Genomic DNA, 24,598 nt, shown 5'->3' on the forward strand with positions numbered 1-24,598 from the left:
CCCCCGACTTAATTAAACGTATATATAATAAAATATATTAATTTAAAAAAATTAAAAAACTATTGGAGGTCGTTTTTGACATCAGAAACTAGCTTTAAATAACTTTATCGAAGTAAAATCCGTGCACTACTACTTTAGAACGATGAATGAAATTTGATAAAAAAAACTCCCATTAAAAAACAATTAAGCGTTAATCGTGCGTCATTAAAGGTATATTAAAATCGCGATAAAATATTTTCGCGCGGGAAAAAATTTTTGAAAAAATTTGGAGACTTAAAAAACATCCAAAAAAAAACAAAAATTTTTTCAGAGGGCCCAAATGCCCGAGTTTTATGTAACGCTATGGAATTTGCCCGAGTTCTCTCGGGTTTTAAAGATTGCAGCATTACTTCTTGCCGCCTGCAGATGGCTGTGATTGGTCATCCATATTCAGCAAACGAGATCAACAATGCAGTTAAAAAGACAAATTCCCTGACTTTTTGACAATTTTCGACAAATTTCCTGACTTTCTCTGACTTTTTCCAAACACTAATGAAAATCCCTGACTTTCCAGGTGCGTAGGAACCCTGGTTATCATACATAAGGGTTTATCACACCAAGTGACCAATCAAACACATTTTAAAAATTCTTTATTCCTCTACTGTAGATAGGTCACATAATTCTGTTAGATAGGTCACACCAAGTGACCAATTTAACTCTTACATAAGATAATCTTTGCAGGTATATAAATGAAATAATATAATATTATTGTACATAATAGAAGGATTAGAAGTATGAAACAATCTAATAATCTTAATCTTTGCTGCTTAATCTTTTGTCCAAGTAATGCCCGCTTCATCTGCTAGTTTAATATAAAAGTATAAACCAGCTTCTGTAGAAAATTATTAAATTTTTGTAACAATTATATTTTTAAATAATGTTAAAATGTGCATTACTTATGATATATATACTTGTAAAATTTAATTCTCATTTATAGGCAAAAAATTATAGAAAATTAAAATTAATTCAAAAAATTAATACAGTGATACCTCATACTTCAAACTTAATTCATTGCAGGAGATTGTTCAAACTCCAAATCGTTCAAAGTCTGAAGTAATTTTTCCCACAAGAAATAATAGAAAGTGAATAAATTCATTCCCCAACCCTGAACAATACCCATTTCGATAAACTTAAAATTGCAAATACACATTATTTAATGTAAAAATAAGACAATTACATGTTCTAATAATAAATTAAAATCTAAAAACAATAAATAAAATATGTAAATAATGTATAATGTAATGAAAATTGCATTAACTGGTCGCACACTATCAACTTTGGCATCTTAAACATGGCCGCCAGATCTGCCACACCTGCACTGCTTTCACATTTCGTGATATGTTGTTCCTTTTTCATTTCAATTGTCGATACTACAACCTTCTTTTTAGACCAGTGATTCCCAAACTTTTTTGAGCCATTGCTCCCTTGGTTCCAAAAACTTATACCCAATGCCCCAAAATCCCATTTTTTCCTTGTGTGAGAAAGGCTCGGAAATATTCTTAGAAAAACTTTTCTGTGAACCTCACACTGTGTCCTTACTGTATATTGTTCTCCACATCTAGAAACTATTAAACACAATGTTTCTTCTTACCCATTTTAATGGAGGAAAAGAAAAAGTTGTTAGTGACCACTTTGTCTATGGTTACAATTCAGTACCCAGCCTCCAGTGCTCCCCTGCCACCCACTTGCTTTTTTTCATTCCTCTAGATTTACTCACCACCCACAGGGGCGGAAGTGTCCACTTTGAGAACCACTGTTTCAGAACATGTTGCTTCCATGCCCTTTTCAAGTTCCATAGTTAGTATGTAAATTTACATTGAGTCCAACAGAAAGCTTTTATCTATTTTTACAGCTGTTGTTACTTAACATAGTTATGTGATTTAATTGTAACATTCATGAAATTTATCACATTATTACTAATGAGAGATTGTATTCTTTGTTTAGAAACTTATTTTAAACTTTTTAATTCATATTTTGTTTTTATGAAAATCAAGTCAAAATATCTTCAAGCACATCTGGCATGCTACTTTTTATGAATTTCAGAAAGAATATAACACTGTAAAACAGTAAGAATGATTCATAATGTATGGGGAATATGCTCCTAAGCTTCAAATATGCAAATGTGATTTAAAAAATTCCATTCAGGAAGCTTTGAACTAACAGATAAACAATGTAGGAAATTCAAAAGACGTCAATGAAAAAAATTGTGAGAAGAAATTGTTAAAAATCAACGAAAAACACAAAATATATAACTAAACATACTAAAAATTAAGTAAAAAAAAGCACTAAAAACATATGAATGTAACACGAGAGAAAGAGATGACTTCCATTTATGGTTCCAGCATATTTTTTCAGTGCATGCAGAGTTCAAACTCTGAAGCATCATTCAAAATCAGAGGCAAATTTTTATTGAATTTAACATTCAAACTCTGAAGTGTTCAAAGAGTCATTCGAAGTATGAGGTACTGCTATAATTATAAGTAATATGTAAATTACAAAATAAAAAAAATATAATAAAATAAAAATAAAAAATAATGCAAACAGGAAAGTAATTTAAGATATATTCTATTTAAAACTTTACAGCCATAAATGAATCAGGAGTTAAAAAAACAAATGGGAGATTAAATAAAAATTTTAATTCTATGAAAAACATTTAAAAATTTGAAAGTCAAATACATTTTTTAAAATTGTTAATACTCACTTCCCACCAGGTAGGGCTTATTTTTCTGATAACATATATAACATCATCTGGTTCAAAAGATATGTATCCGGGTCCTCCACTGTATGGCCATTTAGCTGTTACTTTAACTATAAAAAATTTAATATTTATAATTTAATTTTAAAAACATTTCAAATTTAATTAAATATAAAACATAATCAGTTATTGTGATTCAGATACAGAGTTTTAAAGTTTTTTAGTGTTGACTGAAAAATTTTGAATTTATTTTCCTAACATAGAAGAAAAAAATTTTAAAAATAGATTTTGTCTTTGTAAAAACAAATGTTTGTTTGTAACATATATTCTTTGTCGGGCAGAATATTAATTAATTTTTGATTAATTTAGAATATAAATTAATCAAAAATTAATTTACATTCTGCCTGATGATGAATATTTGGTTATTAATTATTAGTTTTGTTTTTAAGAAATATTTTCACATTTAGTTTTTCTACCTCATGTCATTTTTTTTCATTGCTTTGTATTGGGAGAAACTTTATATGTATCTTGTTATTAAAGAGATAGTTGTTAATAACAGCTGTTCTTGATGGATAACATGAATTTCATTTCAGTTTTGCTTACAGTTTTAATTCTTAGATGAATAAGCTTTATTCATAATGTTAGAACATATAGTATCATATATATCAATAATTCCATATCTCAGGAAGAAAAATGTTTGTATAATTAATTTTTGCAATTTATTAACAGGCAATTTAAAAACTTAATTCTACTTATTAATTAATAAATTAAGAACATATTAATAAATTAAGAACATATAAATTAATAATTATTATAATTAAAAGTAAACAAACAGAATAAATTTATTAGATGTTATTTTTATCTAAAAAACAAAAATCAAAATTATAATTTACTTTTATAAATAATGCTTGAGTTTTTGAACAATTCATTCTTTCAAACATAATACTTTGATACCCTAAATCCCTTCACAAACACTAAATTTAGATTTTTGTAAAACTTCAGTTTACAAAAAAAAAATTCTGAGATGTCACAAAGTGGTAATTTCTGCCAATTTTGTTTTGGTAATATCAGGCATGGCCAACATATGGCCCACAATTAATCTTTCAATAATAGCTATTTAACTTCCAATAATTGATTGAATGGATTTGTGATACTTCTTTATTTTTTTTAAAAATTCCATTGTAGAGATTTACAACTTTTATACTCGTCTGTGTGATAGTGCCAGAATAAAAAAAAAAAATGATAAATTTAAAATATTAATATTTATCATCAAATAATGAATGTTAGACAGTAATTCAAGATATACAGGTGACATTCAATTTAACTTAGTCATTTGTGTGCTTTGCTAGAAATATAATACTAATATATTTAAACATTTATATATACAGTGGTGCCTTGTATAACGTACGCCTCAAATAACGGATGCTGCAAACAATGAACTTTCTGTTTGGCCATTACGTAACTCAAGCAACGGACTGGCTGCGAACAACAGACTTTCCGTTTGGCAGTTACGTGAGGCAAACAACGGTCTTTCTGTGAACAAGTGCAAATGATGTTTCCACTCTTGCCGTTGCCAATGACAATCTGCTATTTTTATAATATATTATTAGTATATCTGAAGTACAGAGCTCCCATTGGGATTCGGCTTGCTCTTTTGTTTATTACATACATCACCTCAGTGCAGGGTATTTACATTTATTCAAGTGTTTTGCAAATCGTGGCTTCTAAAAAAACAGAAAGGTGATTTCAATTGAAACAAAGCAAGACATCATCAGAAGGAGTGAAAGTTGACAAAAACTTCCTTGTCAAATGGGGAGAGGTTAAAGAGTTTACTAACACTCATTATCCAAACAGAGCTGAGGCCAACAGGATCAATGATCTCTACAATGACACCCTTGCCCGTCATTTCCGACAGGTGTTGAAGAAGAGAGAGAAACAGACCACCTTGGACATGTTTTTCAAGAAGCCAGCCGCCAAAAAAACAAAGGATGGAACAAGAGGAGATGACCCTGCAAACTCTGGTAGCCTCTCCTGAATCTGACTCCGATTAAATAAACAATAAGAAGAGACCTGCTGCAATGTGTAAAAAGTCTATCTGTGTGAATGCATGAGAAAAGTGTTCCTCCACCTCCTTCTCACAACATCTGACTACCCGGCGTAAGTGGTGACTGCTCCATTTTCATTTTTTAATGGTACAGTATGGTTATTTTATGACGCAGAACGAATTATATGTTTTAACATGTATTTCTATGGGAAAATGCGTTTCGTATAACGGACTTTTCACTTAACGGACATGCACCTGGAACGGATTAAGTACGTTATACGAGGCACCACTGTAATTAATATTTAATTTTTAAATATATAGTAGTTAATAACTATTTTAAAGATTTAATTATATTATTATTGTAAAGACTATTAATTATTTCAAAATATATAATTATTTTAAAGAATTACAATTACTTCAAGATTCACAATCATTTTAAATTTAAATTAATGTTAATAAATGCCTAATAACAATTTTGAATAATAATAATTTTTATGATTTATAAAAACCATAAAAATTGTTATTATTCAAAAACAACCCACATCATCTGTACTCAATATAAACTGTGACATTTAGCGACAATGTGAAACCCCAATCTTTTAGGCACAGTTTGCCAGTGTGCACCCAAGGCCAAGCAATTTGTTATTTTTGTAGTCAAGTGTGTGTGAATCAAGTGGCATTGTGGCAGTTGATGACAGAAAATGTGTCCAGGCTGTTTGTAAAACGAAATAATTGTTTTATTTGCAATTGAACCCCTTCAAGCTCATTCTATAAATTAAATATTGTTTTGCTTGATTGCGAAACAGTTTGGATATTTATACAATATGTAATTATATTTTAATTAAAATAATTTTGTATATTAGAAAACTTTTTCACTCTAGGGATGGCTTCCAAAAATGAAAAATTGATCTTGAATGCTGTTTATTTAATGATGAATGGCAATGGAAACATTTTTTTTACTATGTACAATAAAAAAGGCGATTTGTCTTATTTGCAATTTGAGTGTAGCCGTTTTAAAAGAATACAACTTGAAAAGACATTTTGAAACAAAACATGCAACTTAGGCACAAAATTTAAATGAAGAAAGCCAAAAAAACAAGCAGTAGATCTCATATTAAAATTGACTCGGCAGCAAAATATAATTATACAGCAAAATTGATTACAAGAATCTGCTACTGAAGCAAGTTTGCTAGTAGGAAAAGAAATTGCTCAATGTGGAAAATGTTTTGCTGAAGGAGTATTTGTAAAAAAGTGCATGTTGGATGTTTGTGATGTAATGTGTCCAGAAGCTAAACATAAATTTTAAAATATAAGTCCATCTTGGCAAACTATTGCCCAAAGAATAAAAGATATGAATGCTAATTTAAATGAGCAGTTACTAAATAATTTAGAATCAGCCCATTTTTATGCAATAGCTCTTGATGAAAGTTGCAATGTAAAGGATACTTACTACTCAGTTATTAATTTTTATCAGAACTATCACTGAAGATTTTCAAATTTCTGAAGAACTTTTGTCAATTGTTCCTTTGAAAGATACAACAAAGGGAGAAGATCTTTTCCGAGAAGTTGAAAAATGTATTTTGAAATACAATATTGACTGGAAAAAATTGATGAATGTAACAACAGATGGATCAACAAATATGATTAGAAAAAATATTGGTCTCATAAAACAAATTGAAGACAAAATTTCTAAAATTGATCCAAATCATATTATTATACCCATACACTGTGTTATTCATCAACATGCATTATGCAAAAATAAAAATGTTATAAATGTAGTTGTGAAATTAGCGAATTTCCTTTGATCAAAAGGATTAAAACACAGGCAACTTATTGCACTCCTTGAAGAACTAAATACCAGTTATTTAGATGTACTATATCACAATAAAATCCGTTGGATAAGATTGGGAAAAGTTTTAAGATGTGTGTGGATCTTCAAGAGAAAATAAAAATATTTTCTCTGGAATGACTGATGAAGCAGGACTTCCCCTCTCCTTGTCACTCATTATGAGCAACATCGCTCATTAAGCAAGTCATTATTTTACAATTTGTTTTGCTTGTTATGCGAGGTTCTACTGTATTTACACTTTTTATAATATATCTATATGCATTTGCCAGTTATGCATCCACTGAAGAGGCCTAACTGGCAAAATGCATATGGATATACTAGAAAAAGTATAAATAAAAACCCTTTTGATTTGTTAACTGTCTTGTCATAATTTGTGCTTGAAGTCGTCGTTGATTGAGTATACTCGAATAATTTTTCTAAAATTTTTTTAACTTTTAGAATTATACTTATCTTAGGTTTGATTACGCATCCACAAAGGAGGCGTCGAGTGTGGACATTACAGACTTTGTGAAAACTTTGCAGGGTTCCATATCCTGTATGAGCAGCGGATGACGCGATTGCAGCTTCCACCATTTGTCCAACAAATGACATTGTATACGTTATCATTCATTTCAGAAGGCAACTCGCCGCCTAGTTTGTATTTTTCTTTGTTTATTTTGTCANAGTTAAAAATTAAAAAAAATGAACTTAGATCATACTTCTAACTTAGAAGGTAATTTTCATTTTTTAAATAAAATATAATACAAAATATTGTAAATTTTTATAAGATTTTTAGAAGATTTTAAGCTTTCCCTGTTATTTATAACAGAGCTCAAAAAGTAAAAGGGAGTGATTCTGAGAGATTAGGGTTGGATCAAAATTTTTAGTAGTCAAATAATTGAATAAATTGTAGATAGTTATTGCTTCATTAACAATGGACCTATAACTATTGAATTGGGTAAGAGATAATGTTTGTATACACATGTACCATCAGACACCACAGATAATTATATTATGAGCTATTATATGATGTTAATCTGGAATTAGTTGATCTAGTTATTTGTAATCTATGATACTGTGAGAAGCCAGGGTAGAGAGTCAAACTCAAAACCCCTTTTAATGTCAACAAATTGGCGAGATCCACCCACATTGATACGGTGTCTTAAGGTGCCAAAATAAGTCCACATGGGATCAAGTTAACAATGAAATAACAATTTAATGAGTTAACTAAAAGCATACAACAAACAGATACTTAAGCCTGTCTGCTTTTTGGTGTAACATCTATCTATCTCAGGGGTGAGCAACCTTTTTAATCAACGGGCCAATTTAAATTTTAAAATTTTTTGGCGAGCCGCACATAAAGTAACACTTATTGATAATTTACAAAACTTTATTTATAATAAACATTAGAATAAAAAAATATAAAATTTAAAAAAAAGTAAAGATTTCATATACAAATTTTAATGCAAAATAAAAACAAACAAGAAAAGAACAGAAAAACGAATTTACTTGAAATTTTTAATGAGAAATTTGGCACTGTTTTTTTGATACAAGCTGATCAATATCAGCCGGAATTGATGAGGTAGCTACACGTACGCAGCTTTCTAATCGTGCATCACTCAGTCTTGATCGGTGGTCATTTTTGATTAATTTCATGGTTGAAAATAATTGTTCGCAAACATACGTACTTCCGAACAGAGACATCATTTGCTTTGCATTTTTCGTCAAAAGCGGAAATTTCTCAGGGCTCACATAAGATTTATAAAAATTTTCGATGTTTACTGAGAAAAATACATTTTTTAAATCGGTATTATTCTGCATGTCAATCACTTCCATTTGAAAGTCTTCGGGAACTGTATCCACATCGACATTAAATGGCGAGGAAAACATTTTCATGGAAACCGCTGTCTTCTCAGCTTTGAACATTTGGAATCGTAATTGAAATTCGTTGATTAAAATGTCTATATATTGTGCGTATTTTTGAGAAGTAGTAACGTTTTCTTTTTCTAAATGTGGAAAGTGAGACACATTATTCTGCAAAAGATGCTGTTTCCACAATTTTAATTTGCGCTCAAAGCCCTGAATTTTATCATACAAATTGTGAATAAACTGTCCTTTGCCTTGAAGTTCCACATTAAGATCATTGAGATGCTGAGTCATGTCGATAAGAAACCCAAAATCGCACATCCATTCTTTATTACCAAAATGAGGAAAGGCATATCCCTTCATATCCAAGAACAATTGTATTTCGCTTTTTAAGTTGTATACTCTTTTTAGCATTGCACCTCTACTAAGCCAACGTACTTCGGTATTAAAAACCACGTCGCCATATTCAGTTTCTAAATCTTTCAGGAATTCTTTAAATTCACGGTGATTTAACGCGCGCGACTTTATAAAATTGATTAGTTTAATTATTGGTACTGTGACATTTGGCAAACTCAATCTTTTCGCACACAAATTTTCCTGGTGAATTATGCAGTGGTTAACGAATATTTCCCTTCCTGTGACCTTCTTAATGTCTTGAAATAGCCTTCCCGATACTCCTACCTCCATGCTTGACATTGCTCGTGCTCCATCTGTCGATATACCAATAATCTTTTCTAATGAAATTGAAAAATTTTCCAACACAGACTTTAGTTCATCGTACAGGTCTTTGCCGGTTGTAGTCCCTTGCATTGGAATCAGTGAACACAATTCTTCGGTAATATTAAATTTGGTGTCAATACCACGTAAAAATATAGCCAGTTGTGCTGTATCGCTAATATCGCAACTCTCATCAAGTGCCAAAGAACAGTATTCGAATTTTGCAATGCGTTCACGAAGCGTTGTTGCTATGTTCTCGGACAAGTCTTCAATTCTCCTTGCAATGGTGAATCTTGATAAACTAATGTTTGAAATAATATTTATTTTATCAGGAAATGCTATTTCTGCAACAGCAGTCAGACATTCTTTTATCATCTCTCCATCCGCAAAGGGTTTCATTTTTTTTGCCAGTATTTGACTGACAACAAAACTAGCCTTTACTGCCGTATTTGATAAAATAGCTTGATTTTTAAAAATAGCCTGTTGTTTTCCCAAGTTTTTCTCCATTTTATTAAACTTATCTATCCGGAGTTGTCCTGTTAAGTTTTTATATTGTTGTTCATGTTTTGTATCGTAATGCCTTTTTATGTTATATTCTTTTAATGTTGACACAGTCTCTGAGCATATTAAGAATACAGCTTTATCTTCAATGAAAGTGAAACAATAATCAAATTTCCACTTTTCTTGGGAATGCCTGTGCTCATCCACAATCTTCCGTTTTTTTGTTTGCTTTTCCAACATGCTATTATGGATTAAAGATTTGAAAGTTAAAAAAATTTGTAGGAAAACTTAATTTTGAATAAAAAAACTCTAATATTACCTTTTTCACAATAATATTGCACTCACGCCTTTCAAGAAACACAAGAATTGCTAAAATTGCTAGTTAACAGCTTACCAGTCTGATTGATTGTGTGACAGAAGCAAACACAAACAAGCACAGACGCGGCGCGTTTGTATTGCATGTTTGAACAACTCGCCGACAAGTGAGTAACTCATCACAAAAAATTGTTTCGGTTTAGTATGTACAGTACTACCATTTTATTATAAATAATTTTATAACAATATATTGATGGGAGAAAGTCGATAAAATAAATTCATTTTTAAAAATGCTTGGCGGGCCGCATAAACATGTTTAACGGACCGCAAGCGGCCCGCGGGCCGCGTGTTGCTCATTCCTGATCTATCTAAATCTATGTTTGGTCCCAAGCTATAATGGGGGACTACCTAGATAAGTCCACACCAACCGAGAGAGAGAGAGTGTACATAATTACTGTATATCTCAGTCAAATGTCTCTGATGAGCCAATGTTTGGGTCGAATCGAAGTTAAATCAGTATCCAGTGCGAGTCTGCTATGTTTCACTTAGTATAGGGTGAGACGGAAGTAGTCCAAGTCATTTCTAAACCCATTTTCAATATGGCGGGCCGAGCTGTAAGTTATGGCTTCTAAGAATGGCTGCACTAAGTATGTCGGCTTCTAAAGATGTCTGCCTCAATCGTCAAATGTGCTCTCATTATATCTGTCTTTACTGTGGGAATCTGATCATGTGACTGTTTGTTTGGTAGCGATGACACGATTGTTTGTCAGCAATTGTTTATAGATTTCCTCCCTAGACTAACAAGGAGAGCCTACGGCTTTGGGGTAACGGATTTTGATGATCTTTGGTTTAGAGGTAGTACACCATGTGAGTGTACTACCTGTAAAATACTAAAGTGCAATACTCAAATATAATCAAGAAAATCGAACTTAAAGTTTTTTAGCACTTTATATATAAATTATACGTACTTTTATTTGAGCGTCCTGTGGCAGAGTGGTAACGAGTCCGATTCATAAGCTTGAGTTCTCGGGTTCGATTCTCGCGTATAATTTTTTTTTTAAATTCATAAATACAGTACTTATAATGTATTTATTTATTTACTCGTTCATTTCTTATTACTTATTTATTTTAATTTAATTTCTACTATTCCAAGTCTAATATTTTTATACTTTTGTTGACAATAACTGCGCATTCTTGACACCTATGTGTCAACTTTCCCATCTAATTGTTATCACTAACGGTGACCGATCTAATTCTCACTAGGAGCGTTTTTCTATCAGAGTTCTTTTTCACTCACTCTTTAACAGTTCGTTTCTAAATTTCGACACGAATAGACGTATTTGTGTAGTAAAACTTATTTTGAAAAATTATTTTATAATTAAAAAATGTCGTCAAGAGAAGCAAGTTCTTCATGTTGTGACGAAAAAACTGTTGATGATAACTCTTTATACAGTGATGTATCAAAGCAGCATAGTGAAGTAAAATACTAAAGTGCAAAACTCAAATATAACCAAGAAAAACGAATATAATTTATTGAAGCAATATTATATAATTACATAGCATTGTCAGATGTACATGATCGTGAATGATACTTATGATAAAAACATTCAAAACAAAAATTCTGTCTACACCAAGAACAACAAATAAATGCTGCTTTTTTACAATTGCAAGGTATGTTTAAACGAGAACTTGTTTAACTCCTTAAGGACATAGACATTTTTGAGATTAATTTATTTAAACGTAAAAAATACTTAAAAACTGAAAAAAAACGAAAGAAATGCGTTAATTTTGAAGAAAAATCTTCAAATTTTATTTTCCTTTGTCTCGCCTTTCTGTGAAATTTAACACCGATGAGTCATTGTTTACACATCTGGATGACCTTGAACACAGCTGGAGTTGGATTTCCCGGGACATTCTCATAGACGTCTCGGGATGACAAGGGTTTAAAGTAGGGTGACTACTAGCTAGGCCTATATTTTTAAATATTTTTAAAAAATTGAAATTTTAATTGCGATTTCCGACCCCATCTAATTAATTAAATTTATATATAATAAAATATATTAATTAAAAAAATTAAAAAACTATCGGAGGTCGTTTTTGACATCAGAAACTAGCTTTAAATAACTTTAAGGAAAGAAAATCCGTGCGCTAGAACTTTAGAACGATGAATTAATTTGATAAAAAATCCCATTAAAAAACAATTAAGCCTTAATCGAGCCTTTTCAAAGGCTCATTAAAATCGCGATAAATTTTTTTAGCGCAGGAAAAAAATTTTGAAAAAATTTGGAGACAAAAAACATTCCAAAAATAAAAAAAAAAACATTTAAGGACCGCGTTTTATGTAACGCTATGTAACTTGCCCGAGTTTTCTCGGGTTATGGGCTTAAGTTATATAATATATTAAAATAAATAAATAATAAGAAATGAATGAGTAAATAAATAAATACATTATAAGTATTTATGAATTAAAAAAAAATTATACGCGAGAATCGAACCCGAGAACTCAAGCTTATGAATCGGACTCGTTACCACTCTGCCACAGGACACTCAAATAGAAGTACGTATAATTTATATATAAAGTGCTAAAAAACTTTAAGTTCGATTTTCTTGATTATATTTGAGTATTGCACTTTAGTATTTTACAGGTAGTACACTCACATGGTGTACTACTTCTACACCAAAGATTGTCAAAATCCGTTACCCCAAAGCCGTAGGCTCTCCTTGTAAGTCAATTATCAACTTTCTCACAATTAACAGTTGACTGTTATAACATATTTTTGTTATTTTTCATGGGTCAATGCAAAGGGGAAAGGACTTGTTGACAGTTACGTTAATATTTAATATTTTCCCATTCTTACTCCATGGGAACCGGATGGAAAAAGAGGAAAGTTTCTAACGTGTCTCGTTTTCTTAAAAACACATAAAAATGGCCTCTGGATCTTCACAATACTTGTAAAAATTTATCTAGATCTTAATAAAATATATGATACATATATGCATATGAGCAATGTCACTCTTCATCCCAGATCCATATGACATTGATTTTTCACAGATCATCATAAAAGTAGTTAAGATACGCATATGCTACTACTTAAACCTGACTGTGAAAATATATAACAAATCCTCATGATATAAGTTTATATGAGCAATTTTGGTTTTCAAATCAACAACAGATTACAAAATTTTTTCATGAATATATTGAAATACTAAAAAAGCTTCTTACTAGATCTATGGCCATTTGTTAATGGATGGCTATCTTCACTAGATAAACTGGAAGTAGATGTGAGAGATCCGCCTGGCAGTAGTAATGGACGAGGAGGTAGACTAGGAGCACCGCAAGACCTGACAGTTTCTATACAACTTTTATGTACACCTATGCCACAAACTGTAAAAAAATCTAATTAGAAGAATGAAAAACAAAATTTATACAGTAAATATATAAGAAAATAAAAATATACAACTCCTTAACAAATATAATTTTTAAATATTACAAACTCTACTATAAACTAATAAAAATTTTTATCATTTTTTCACGTTAAAAAAATTTAATTACTAATTTCATTGATTGTCTAAACAATTTTGCAGTTAGTTTTAAGATTGCAAGATGATAAAAGTCATTTTTAAAATTAATTTTTAATCATAAATAATGTTGAGACTTATTAAAAATTATAAAAACAAAAACAAAATTACAAATCTCAAACCAAAAACTTCAGCTCAGCTTACAATGTCTAAATGACATACCGGGTACTTGATATAAATAAACTAAACATAACTCAGCTGATTGCAGAGACACAGTTTACGTTAAATGACGTTTATCAACAGAATGGCCTATAGACCTTGGCTGGCTAAACCAAGGTTTAAAATGTGTTGCAAAGACGATGATCGTCTATTTCTGACCGTTCTCTAAATGAACTTTGGCAAAACATTGGCTCTTACTTACTTTGCTATTACTCCCCTGTTTTAGGAGTCATTGGGCCAATCGGGTTATTCGTTTGTGACGTCAGAAATGGTCGCCAGCTATATTCCGAAAGCTTCCAGAAATAAAATCTTAAGGCCGTCAAAACCATTGTTCGGAAATTAATGGCAATCCTTTTCCATTTCGATATTTAATTTTGTCGCCAATATGGTTTAAAATATGAACAAATCCATATTTAGAAAATTTATACCAAATTCGAAACTCATCTTTGGAATAGATTTTTAAGGAATTATTTCGACATCTTATTACTGTCAAAATGAATACAGTAGAGCATCGTTTATCCAAATCAATTGGGGACTGGGGTTGTTCGGATAACTTATTTTTTGGATAACCAATTATGTACAAAAAAATATATTAATTTATCCCGTGTTGAAAATTTTCTCCATTGCGTGTCGCTTCGCATTGAATTTTCGTCAATGTTAAGCCTAACGAACACTATTGTATCATTAAAAATTATTTTTTTATTTTGTACAAACAAAATAAATATATTGAAAAATATAAAAACAATAAAAAATTAATACTTCAGAAGTTAATTTAGTATCAAAAACGTAAAATATTTGAGTAACCGAAGACATAGCCAAAGAATACAGCGCCACAGCACTGGTAAAAATTTAAATTTGTCAACTGGAATTCCTTTGGATAACCGACCTTCGGATAAACGACGCTCTACTGTAATTTTAAATATTTCATTATTAATATTACATTTTTTTATATCTATAAACAGATTTCTGTAATTATTAAAATTGCCTTGTTTGTTTAACAGTACAATGACTTCGAAATGCATTAACATTTTATAATCGACACGATACTCGAATTGTAAATAAATGCATCTGATTTAATTAAATTAATTGAAGTTTTAAGTCTTCACCATTTGAAAATTGAAATTGGAACATTTAAAACAAATTTAAAGTATTTAATTTTGTTGTTTTTGCTCCAAGCAATTAATTAATGAATAATTTTGTCGATTCATACCATTTACAACATTTATCAAAGGAATGATATTTGTTTTTATCTAAACTTTTCCACGAACAAAGCTACCACTCAAATTGAAAAGACCTCTAAACCTGCTGTCGAGTGAGTCTAGAAAATAGGTCAAATAACTTGTTTCTAATCGCTGTCTACATTGTGGCAAGCAAAAAAAACGCCGTCTCTGCAATGAAATTTTCTGAACAGTTGTCTACCCGATCTGTAAACTGTTGTCGGTCTCTAAACATTATCTCTGCAATCAGCTGACTAAATTTAACAACTAATGAAACTCACTCAACAAGTAATAGACTACACAACTACACCTTAAGTTGCCGAGAAAAAATTTATTTAAATGTAACTAATGTTTTTGACCTATTCGATGGGCCATCCTCAGGTTAATTGATAAAAAACAACGGTGTTCTAAAAATAGAATATATAAATTCAAATAAAAAAAAAAACAACGGAACAAATTCAAATATAAAATTAACAGAAGAATTATAACTATATATATAAATGTGAAATAAAGTAACAATCAGATATAATATTATATAATTTCATGATATTATATAATTATAATCATTATATAATTTCGACTGCAAAAAGTACAAAATGATTTTGAAAAGAGCTCCAAACCTCTATAAGATATTAAGGAATGACAAGGACAGCATTAATAAACAAGGAAAAGCAAAAGTGTAAAGGATTCGTTATGAAAACATGGAATTAGGAATAAAAAAAAACTATATTGGTGTTACTACAAGAAATTTGGGAATCAGGCTGAAGGAGCACAAATATAGTGTCAATAAGGGATCCAATGCCACAGTATTATCTCAAATGGTGCAGGCTGAAGGCTCCATAGTAAAATGGGAGGAAGCAGATATTGTTAAGTCCATGCACTTCCCGACTTTAGCAATGTGCACAGAAAAGATTGAAATATATAAGGGCAAGCTACAAGATATGTGCATTAATGCAAGGGATGCAGAAGAGCTACCAACTACCTTAAAATACTTTTTAACTAAGTACTTCCAGTACTTAGTTAAAAAATATTTTAAGAACTCCTAACTTATGCCTTAATTTTTTACATTTTTGGTATTTTATATATGTATATATATATTTTGTTATAATTCTTCTGTTAATTTTGTATTTGAATTTGTTCCGTTGTTTTTTGTATTTGAATTTATATACAGTAGAGCATCGATTATCCAAAATAATTTGGGACTGGGGTTATTTGGATAATTGATTTTTCAGATAACCGATTATGTATGAAAAAATATATTAACCTATCCCATCAAATCCTGGCGTGTCTTTAAGGACCCTCTCATGGTCACACCAATGCTACCAGCTAAAACACGCACACCAACAAAAATAATATTGAAGTAGACCAAGATATAGTCAAATATTGCAGCGCCACAGCACTAACGGAAATTTAAATTTGCCAACTGGAACGCTTTCAGTTAAGCGATGTTTCGGTTGATCAATATTCAGATAATCATTGCTCTACTGCATTCTATTTTTAGAACACCATTATTTTTTCTCAATTAACCTGAGGATGGCCTATCAAATAGGTCAAAAGAATTAGTTACATTTAAATAAATTTTTTCTCAGCAACTTAAGATATAGTTGTGTAGTCATACTAAATTTATTTGATCATCCTAATACAGTGGTTCCCAATTAGTGGTACGCGTACCCCTGGGGGTACGCAAAATTGCATGAAGGGGTACGTGCGGCAATCTAAAATCGGTCGATTTAAAATTTAAATGCAAGAGATGAAGCAATCAAAAAAATAATGGGTGACCATCAAAAATTCGACCATTTACAACATGATGTCAAATGCACAAATTCATTTATTTATAACTAGAAATATTCTTGAAATTTCATTAAAAAATGCATTTGTGACAATACCTAAACAAACAAACTCCCATTTATTTTAAGTTTATATATGTTTGCAGTTTCTGTTTAATGCGACAAAATCATTGTGGTGCAACGTCGCAATGCATCGTGTGGCATGGCTGTAAAGTTTTTTATTACAAAAATACATAAACTGAGTTAATTAGTCCCCCTGTCTTTCAGATGGAATGATGGCTGTTAGGATGCCGAAAGGCTGATGATGAGGAGTCAGGCAATACTGTATGGTCACCTGTTAATGATGTATCACCCTCTAACAATACTCAGGCACAAAAAAAGAAGAAACCTTGATAATAAAGAGCAGTCTCTCAAAAAAAGGAAATATGGAAATATGATGATAGTTATATTCAGTTTGGTTTTACATGGTATGGAGACCCTGATTCCCCATTGCCACAGTGTGTCTTTTGTGGAGAAACGCTATCAAATCATTCGTTAAAACCATCTTTACTGCGTCACCATTTGGAAACCAAACATGCTAATTTTAAACATCAATCTTTGTCATTCTTTCAACATAAATTAAAAGATCTCAAACAAAGGCAAAAATCTATTGAGACACTCTCCTTGAACACGAATGTCAACGCTCTGCAAGCCTCTTTTAAAGTTAGTTACTTAATTGCCAAGCAAGCAAAACCACACACTATTGAGGAGAACCTTATACTGCCTGCAGCAAAAGAGATAGTGAAATGTATGTTCGGAGAAAAAATGGCACGAGAACTTGATGTTATTCCCCTGTCGAATAACACTGTCTCTCGTCGTATTGCAGACATGTCAGATAATCTGAAGAGTGATCAAATTTAAAGCATTTTACAAAGTGATTTCTTTGCCATACAACTTGATGAGTCCACAGACATATCAAAGTTGGCTCAACTTTTAGCATACGTTCATTCCAGAAAGTTTCACGAAGAGTTCCTATTTTGTCGTGCCCTTCCGATTCGCACCACCGGGGAGGATATATTTCGCATTGTCGATGGATTTATAGACAAAAACAAAATGGATTGGTCAAAATGTGTGGGCATATGCACTGATGGTGCCAGAGACTGGTAGTTTTTCAGGACTTGTGAAGCAGATACAAGATAAAGCTCCAGAAGCAAAATGGACCACTGTGGAATTCATCGAGAGGCACCTGTTTGTAAAAAAATTCCAACCAGCTTAGACATCATTCTTAAAAATGATGTAAAGATTGTCAACTTAATCAAGGCCCATTCCACAAACTCAAGAATTTTCGCAGCCATTTGTAAAGATCTTGACAGTGAGCACAAGACTCTGCTGTTACATACTGAAGTGCGCTGGCTGTCCAGAGGAAGAGTTGTTTCGAGATTATTTGAGTTGAGACATGAAATTGAGTTATTTTTGGTTGAGTATAAATATGATGAGTACAAACAGATGCTGACTGACCCTTTGTGGCTGCAAAAATTAGCTTACTTGTCAGATATTTTCACAAAGTTGAATGAGTTGAATTTGGGCCTTCAAGGCCAGGATATAACCATATTCACTATGCAGGAGAAAGTTGAGTCAACTATCAAAAAAATATCCCTCTGGACATATTTGATAGACAAATGTAAATATGACCAGTTTCCGAATCTGAAACTTTTTTTGGAAACAACTTCTTTGTCATTAAATGAAGATGTAAAATCAGTCATAAAATGCCACTTGCAAAATTTGTCGGCAGAGTTACGCAGTTATTTCACAGAAATATCGCCGGAATGGAACTGGGTAAATAATCCTTTTGCAAATAACTCCACCGACCACCTTCCCATCTCTGACCAAGAGGAATTAATAGACATTTCATGCAACAACAAACTCAAGTGTTGTTTTGCACAGCAATCACTGGGTAATTTTTGGGCTGACCTAAAAGACATTTATCTTGTCAGCAAAGCGGCAATAAAATATTTACTACTATTTTGCACAACATACCTCTGCAAGAGCGGATTTTCGGCCATGACAAATATGAAAACTAAACATAGTCACCAACTTGAATTTGAAGATGACTCGAGACTGAAGTTGACCAAAAAGCAACCAGATTTTACAAAGTTGTGCAAAGAAAATCGTGCACATTTGTCATATTAAAATAAAATAAAATAACCTTATGTTATTTTCATTTTTATTAGAATTGTATTTTAAAGGTAATAAATGTAAAAAAAAAACTTATTCTCTTTATCACTAGCTGTCTACCCACAGCTTCGCCCGCATTATATCGAATTTTCTCACAGTAAAATGTAGCCTATGTCCATCTCCAACATGTAAGCTATCTCTGTGCCAAATTTTATTAAAACTTGTTCAGTGGCTTAGACGTGAAAAGGTAACAGACAGACAAACAGAATTACCTTCGCATTTATAATGTTAGTATGGATTAATATGAATTTCTGCTATAAGGGTTACGCGAGTTTGAACTCTTTCTTGAAGTGGTACGCAGGAAAAACTAATTGGAAACCACTGTCCTAACATATTTGTTTATAATTGTCTTTTGATCTTAAATTATGTACAGTATTGGTATATCCAGTACATAAAAACAAATTTAAATTTTTCTAAATTATGAATCCATTAATGTTTTTGTAAAATTCAATACAACATGACCTCAAGTTTAATTAGGTCTATGTAAATTAATGGCAGCAATGCAAATTGTGTTAAAACATTCAAGATATAATAAATCAATTTAGAACAGAAATAAAAAGAAAAATTATACAAATAAATTATAAATAAAATATCTATAGTAATACCATGTAATTATTTGAATTTCTAATATACAGGGTTCCTACTCAAATTTTTGTTTTGAATTCCCTGACTTTCCCTGATTTTCCCTGACCAACTTTGTCCAAATTCCCTGACCCTCACATTTTTTAGTGTGGAATATCGACATAATAAAACAGCATTTACTGTTAACATTGAGTACATTTAGCCCTCTTTTTGCACAGTTGATATGCTTCAAAGACTGCCACATTAAAAAAATACAGTACATACATCCTGTAGAAAAATGTTTGATAGAATCCACAATTTCAATGTAATGAAAAAATAAGCAATTTACAAACAAAACACAAGCTTTTTATTTTATCATCATTTATCATTATTATTTGTATGTAAATCTAGTAAATACAAGGTAACATAAAATCAACAAAAATTATTCTTTGATAAACAAATAGTACTGTACTGTGCTTAAAATGAACTCTTGATTTAGAAACACATAATTTTAAAATCAATCTTTCAACAAAAAGAGTAACTTTTTTTTAACCTTTTTACATTACCATCTGTTGCATATCTTAAAAACAGTTATTGCAAATATAATGTTTAAACATGCATTATTATATGGATAGGATAGATAGGGTGTGACCCATATCCTATTTCTGAGATCAAAGAATGTTTTGATGAGAAGAAATAAAACTCATATTTAATCACTGAGCCTTCTACTGCCCCCATGAAAGCCTCCAGTGCCCGCAAAGGGGCGTTATCACCCACTTTGAGAAAGGATGATCTAGACCAGTGTTTCTCAACCCAAAACTCATCGCAGACCGGAAAATATCTGCTTTTTTTAAGTGGACCAGTGACAATATTATTTTTAATTGAAAAAAATTCTCTGTTGTAAAAAGAACTGCAAACTACATTGAGCAATAAATATTTGTTATTTTATTTACCAGTACATTAGTATACAAATCAATGTGATCGCTGCTTTTCTTTTTTGCTAGTAAGATCATCAATTCTTGGAGTTAAGGCGGTAACTGCAAGGCGTGAGGCAGAACTAATACTATAATGATTTTGTTGTTTCAATTTTATCATTACCATTGCTGAAAACATTGATTCACATAAGTACGTTGTTGAAAAAGGTAGTAACATCCTAACTGCCTTTTTATGTAAAACTGGATATTCAGATTTAACTTTAATCCAAAACTGTGTTATGGGCATTGATTCAAACAATGTTTTAAATCCCAAGTCTGAACTTAATTTGATTAGTTTTTCGTATTCAAAGTCGTTCAATCTATTAGTTTGCTATCAATAAACGGATTAATAATCCACATATTTCCTATTTGAGAACAACGCATGGAAGGTACAGTATATATTTTTAAAGTTTTCGCGGACTGGTCAGATTAGAGTTGCGGACCGGCGGTTGAGAAACACGGGTCTAGACTATTTCTCAAGTTTCTATAAAAAATTTCTGTTCATTCCTTTTTTTCTCTAATAATTAAATTATTTTACGTTTTTCTATTTTAGTTCCGGACAATTCCGGAACCTCACACTTGTATTCCTATGAAGTCATAGTATTACGAAAATTGGGATTCTTAAAACTTATAAAATAAAATAAATACAGAAATAAACAACAAACGAAATTACAATTATACGTTATTAAAATATAGAAGTTCAGCGCAGAGAATCGTAACTACAAATCTCTTTCTTTTGCAACATAACTATAAAAATTGTTTTGGTGTTGTTTCGCACAAAAAATAATCAAATTTATTTTAATTTTTTAGTAATGTAATTATTTTTTTTTAAATTTACAGCTTTTTAATTTTTAAATTTTAATTATAAGCAAGTTAACATTGGTTAAACTATCGGATTACCTGTTGATTTTCGAAAATATAACTACAGAATATTTATTACAAGCATGATCAATCTTGCCAGTTTTTAAGCCCTAAATTTGCCAAAATCAGTGATATTTGTTACCCAATATCATTTCAGTTAACTAATTATTAAACTATGTATCGAAGTTGCGGAAAAAAACGGAAGAGAGAGGGAAAATATGCTTGCAGTACAGTACATTCAAGGAAAATCGTAACAACAAATATAAAAAGCTTGTGCCAACAACAAGTCAGCGCCAGTATTTTACTGTAAACGTCGGGTAACTATTTATAATTTTTTATGTTTTAAACTGAAAAACGATTAAATTACAGATTTTTACTGATCTGTTTAGCTATTTTGAAGTGAACATTCTAATAAATTACGATTTCAACTTTTAAAAGTTTGCAAACAAATTTTTAATTAGTTATTTTTTATTCTAATAAACAATTTCATTTTTTTATAATCGCTGAATTACTAAAATTAAAAATTAAACACTATTACATAAAAGTAGTTTATCCTGTTATTAATTAACTCCCTTGCTACCCACTAATTTTTAATATTAATGTAATTAAACATAAAAAATATTTAAAACTGGGAAAAAAACGAAAGAAATGCGTTAATTTTGAAGAAAAAGCTTCAAACTTTATTTTCCATTGTCTCGCCTTTCTGTGAAATCTGACACCGATGAGTCATTGTGTTTACAGCTGGATGACCTGGAGAACAGCTGGTGTTGGGATTTCCCGGGACATTCTCATAGAAGTCTCGGGAGGAGAAGGGTTTAAAGTAGAGTGAATACTAGCTGGCCGTATATTTTTAAATATTTTTCAAAAATTACGTTTTTTTATTGCGATTTCCGACCCCCCGACTTAATTAAACGTATATATAATAAAATATATTAATTTAAAAAAATTAAAAAACTATTGGAGGTCGTTTTTGACATCAGAAACTAGCTTTAAATAACTTTATCGAAGTAAAATCTGTGCACTACTACTTTAGAACGATGAATGAAATTTGATAAAAAAACTCCCATTAAAAAACAATTAAGAGTTAATCGTGCGTCATTAAAGGTATATTAAAATCGCGATAAAATATTTTCGCGCGGGAAAAAATTTTTGAAAAAATTTGGAGACTTAAAAAACATCCAAAAAAACAAAAAATTTTTCGGAGGGCCCAAATGCCCAAGTTTTATATAACGCTGTGGAACTTTCCCGAGTTATCTCGGGTTTTAAAGATTGCAGCATTACTTCTTGCCGCCTGAGTATGGCTATGATTGGTCATCTATATTCAGCAAACGAAATCAACAACGCAGTTAAGGAGACAAATTCCCTGACTTTTTGACAATTTTTGACAAATTCCCTGACTTTCCCTGACTTTTTCAAAAATAATGAAAATCCCTGACTTTCCCTGACTTTCCAGGTGCGTAGGAACCCTGAATATAAGAAATTTCAAATCTGTAAAATGAGTACTTTTTACATTAAAAATATGTTGAATATAGATATTTCAGTATTTGTACGATATACAAATAATAGTTTTCAAGTTACATAAAACAATTATTATTTACCTTAAAAAATTTTATTCATATAAGTAAAAGAGAAATTAAAAATATACCTGAACAGTGATATCCTTGATAAAAAATTCCCCTGAAAAAATAAATCACTGTTAATCCAAAAAAATCTAATGTCACCATTTTGTTTTAGTAAAAATATAATTAACATTTATTTTATGTTCAATAAAAAATATGTGTAATCAACAGTACCTCTAATTTTTTTACAGTTGCATGAAACAAACATTGCTCTGAGCAGGAAATTTTTGAAAATGAAAGAAAGATGCTTGGTATTTTAATTTTATCATCACTAGATTCATCAACTGTTTTCACCTGATTGGTATAATGGCTGGAACATTACTGAATGTACTACTTGTAATATGTCCTGTCTTTGTTCTCCCATTTATAGGTTGTCTGCCTCACAAAGGTCATTTATATTATCTGGTTTTTAATATTTTACAAATTGAAGATTGTTTATTTTATAAACTTTATACATTTTTTAAAAATATATTTTATATCACTGCACCTCATACAGGTGTCTATTTTATTGTATTTTATCATTATATAAAATCATTATACTTTTTATACAGGTATACCTTGAGTTATGTCGTTTGTCAAAAAATATATGGAAAATAAAAATCAAGTTTGTCATTTTATTCAACTTTATGTCTGTCTGCCACAAATATTGAAGTCGTAATATCACTAGAAAAGCGTTAAAGCATATAAAATCATATTAAAATATGTACATTTACAGTAAATGTTAATATAATCATCATAAATCCTAAAGAACAAAACATGAAAACATCTGTATTTCTGTGTTTTCATCTTATTTAGTGATCTTTAAGTGCTCAATATTGGTGTTTTCTATGGTAGCTCCAATATCTACTGTTTGATGTCGTTGTCAGTGCCACTCGATATTTGTAAATTTAATATAAATTAGTTTTACATTCTACTGTTGCAAGATAATTTTAATAACTATTTATTTAACCTTACAAAATCATCTTATTTTATAATGTCTTAGAGCAAACCCTACTATGCTAGAAATTAGTGAGAAAGGTTTTGTGCTGATAATCTTAGAGCAAACCACATTCACAAATAAAGAGTCTGCGATGTACTGTAAACATGCACATTTACTGTACGTACATAAATTCGTAAATTTAGATTACTTTTTCTGTACTATATTAAAAACTAAAATTTATTTGCTTTTAAACTTAAAATTGATTCTTATTAACCATATATTATTAAAAATGCATTTATAAATAAAATACAGAACTGAGAACAGTTATTTGTGGTTTAGCCTAGTGACAAGTAAATTCGACTTACATCGTTTTTTGACTTAAGTAGACTCTCCTGGAACCAATTACTGATGTAAGGTGAGGTATACATTTATGTTTTTTTTTTTTTTTTTTTTGCATTATGGTGAATTTCATTACTGCAGCTTTTAAATTATCTTCTTAGATGTATACCTGTTTGTAATTTAATAGGGTTTCTTTTGTATTATTTTTCTTGGGGTTGGTTATTATAAGTTAGAAATAACTTTACCTTTTGTATTAAACATAAACAATTATTAGCAAAATAACATTACGACTTGCATTACAAACAGGTTTCTGTATGTATGTGTGCTAAACTTTATGTACTTAACCATTAAAAACACACTTGCA

General features: G+C 30.6%; 1 protein-coding gene across 6 annotated transcripts in view; it reads right to left on the minus strand.

The window, feature by feature from the left end:
* Positions 1–24,598, minus strand: part of LOC111639799 (guanine nucleotide exchange factor VAV2-like) — a 155,144-nt gene that overhangs the window by 26,120 nt on the left and 104,426 nt on the right. For all 6 annotated transcript variants that reach the window (XM_023385749.1, XM_023385748.1, XM_023385747.1 and 3 more), the window contains 3 exons: positions 23,003–23,034; positions 13,229–13,390; positions 2,741–2,847 (listed from right to left, as the gene is read on the minus strand). In XM_023385749.1, coding sequence (XP_023241517.1) covers positions 2,741–2,847; positions 13,229–13,390; positions 23,003–23,034 — 301 coding nt within the window. The remainder of the gene's footprint in view (positions 1–2,740; positions 2,848–13,228; positions 13,391–23,002; positions 23,035–24,598) is intronic.

The sequence above is a fragment of the Centruroides sculpturatus genome, unplaced genomic scaffold, assembly GCF_000671375.1.
Source record: "Centruroides sculpturatus isolate CEXI.00-Female unplaced genomic scaffold, Cexi_2.0 scaffold668, whole genome shotgun sequence".
Classification (NCBI taxonomy): Eukaryota; Metazoa; Arthropoda; class Arachnida; order Scorpiones; family Buthidae; genus Centruroides; species Centruroides sculpturatus.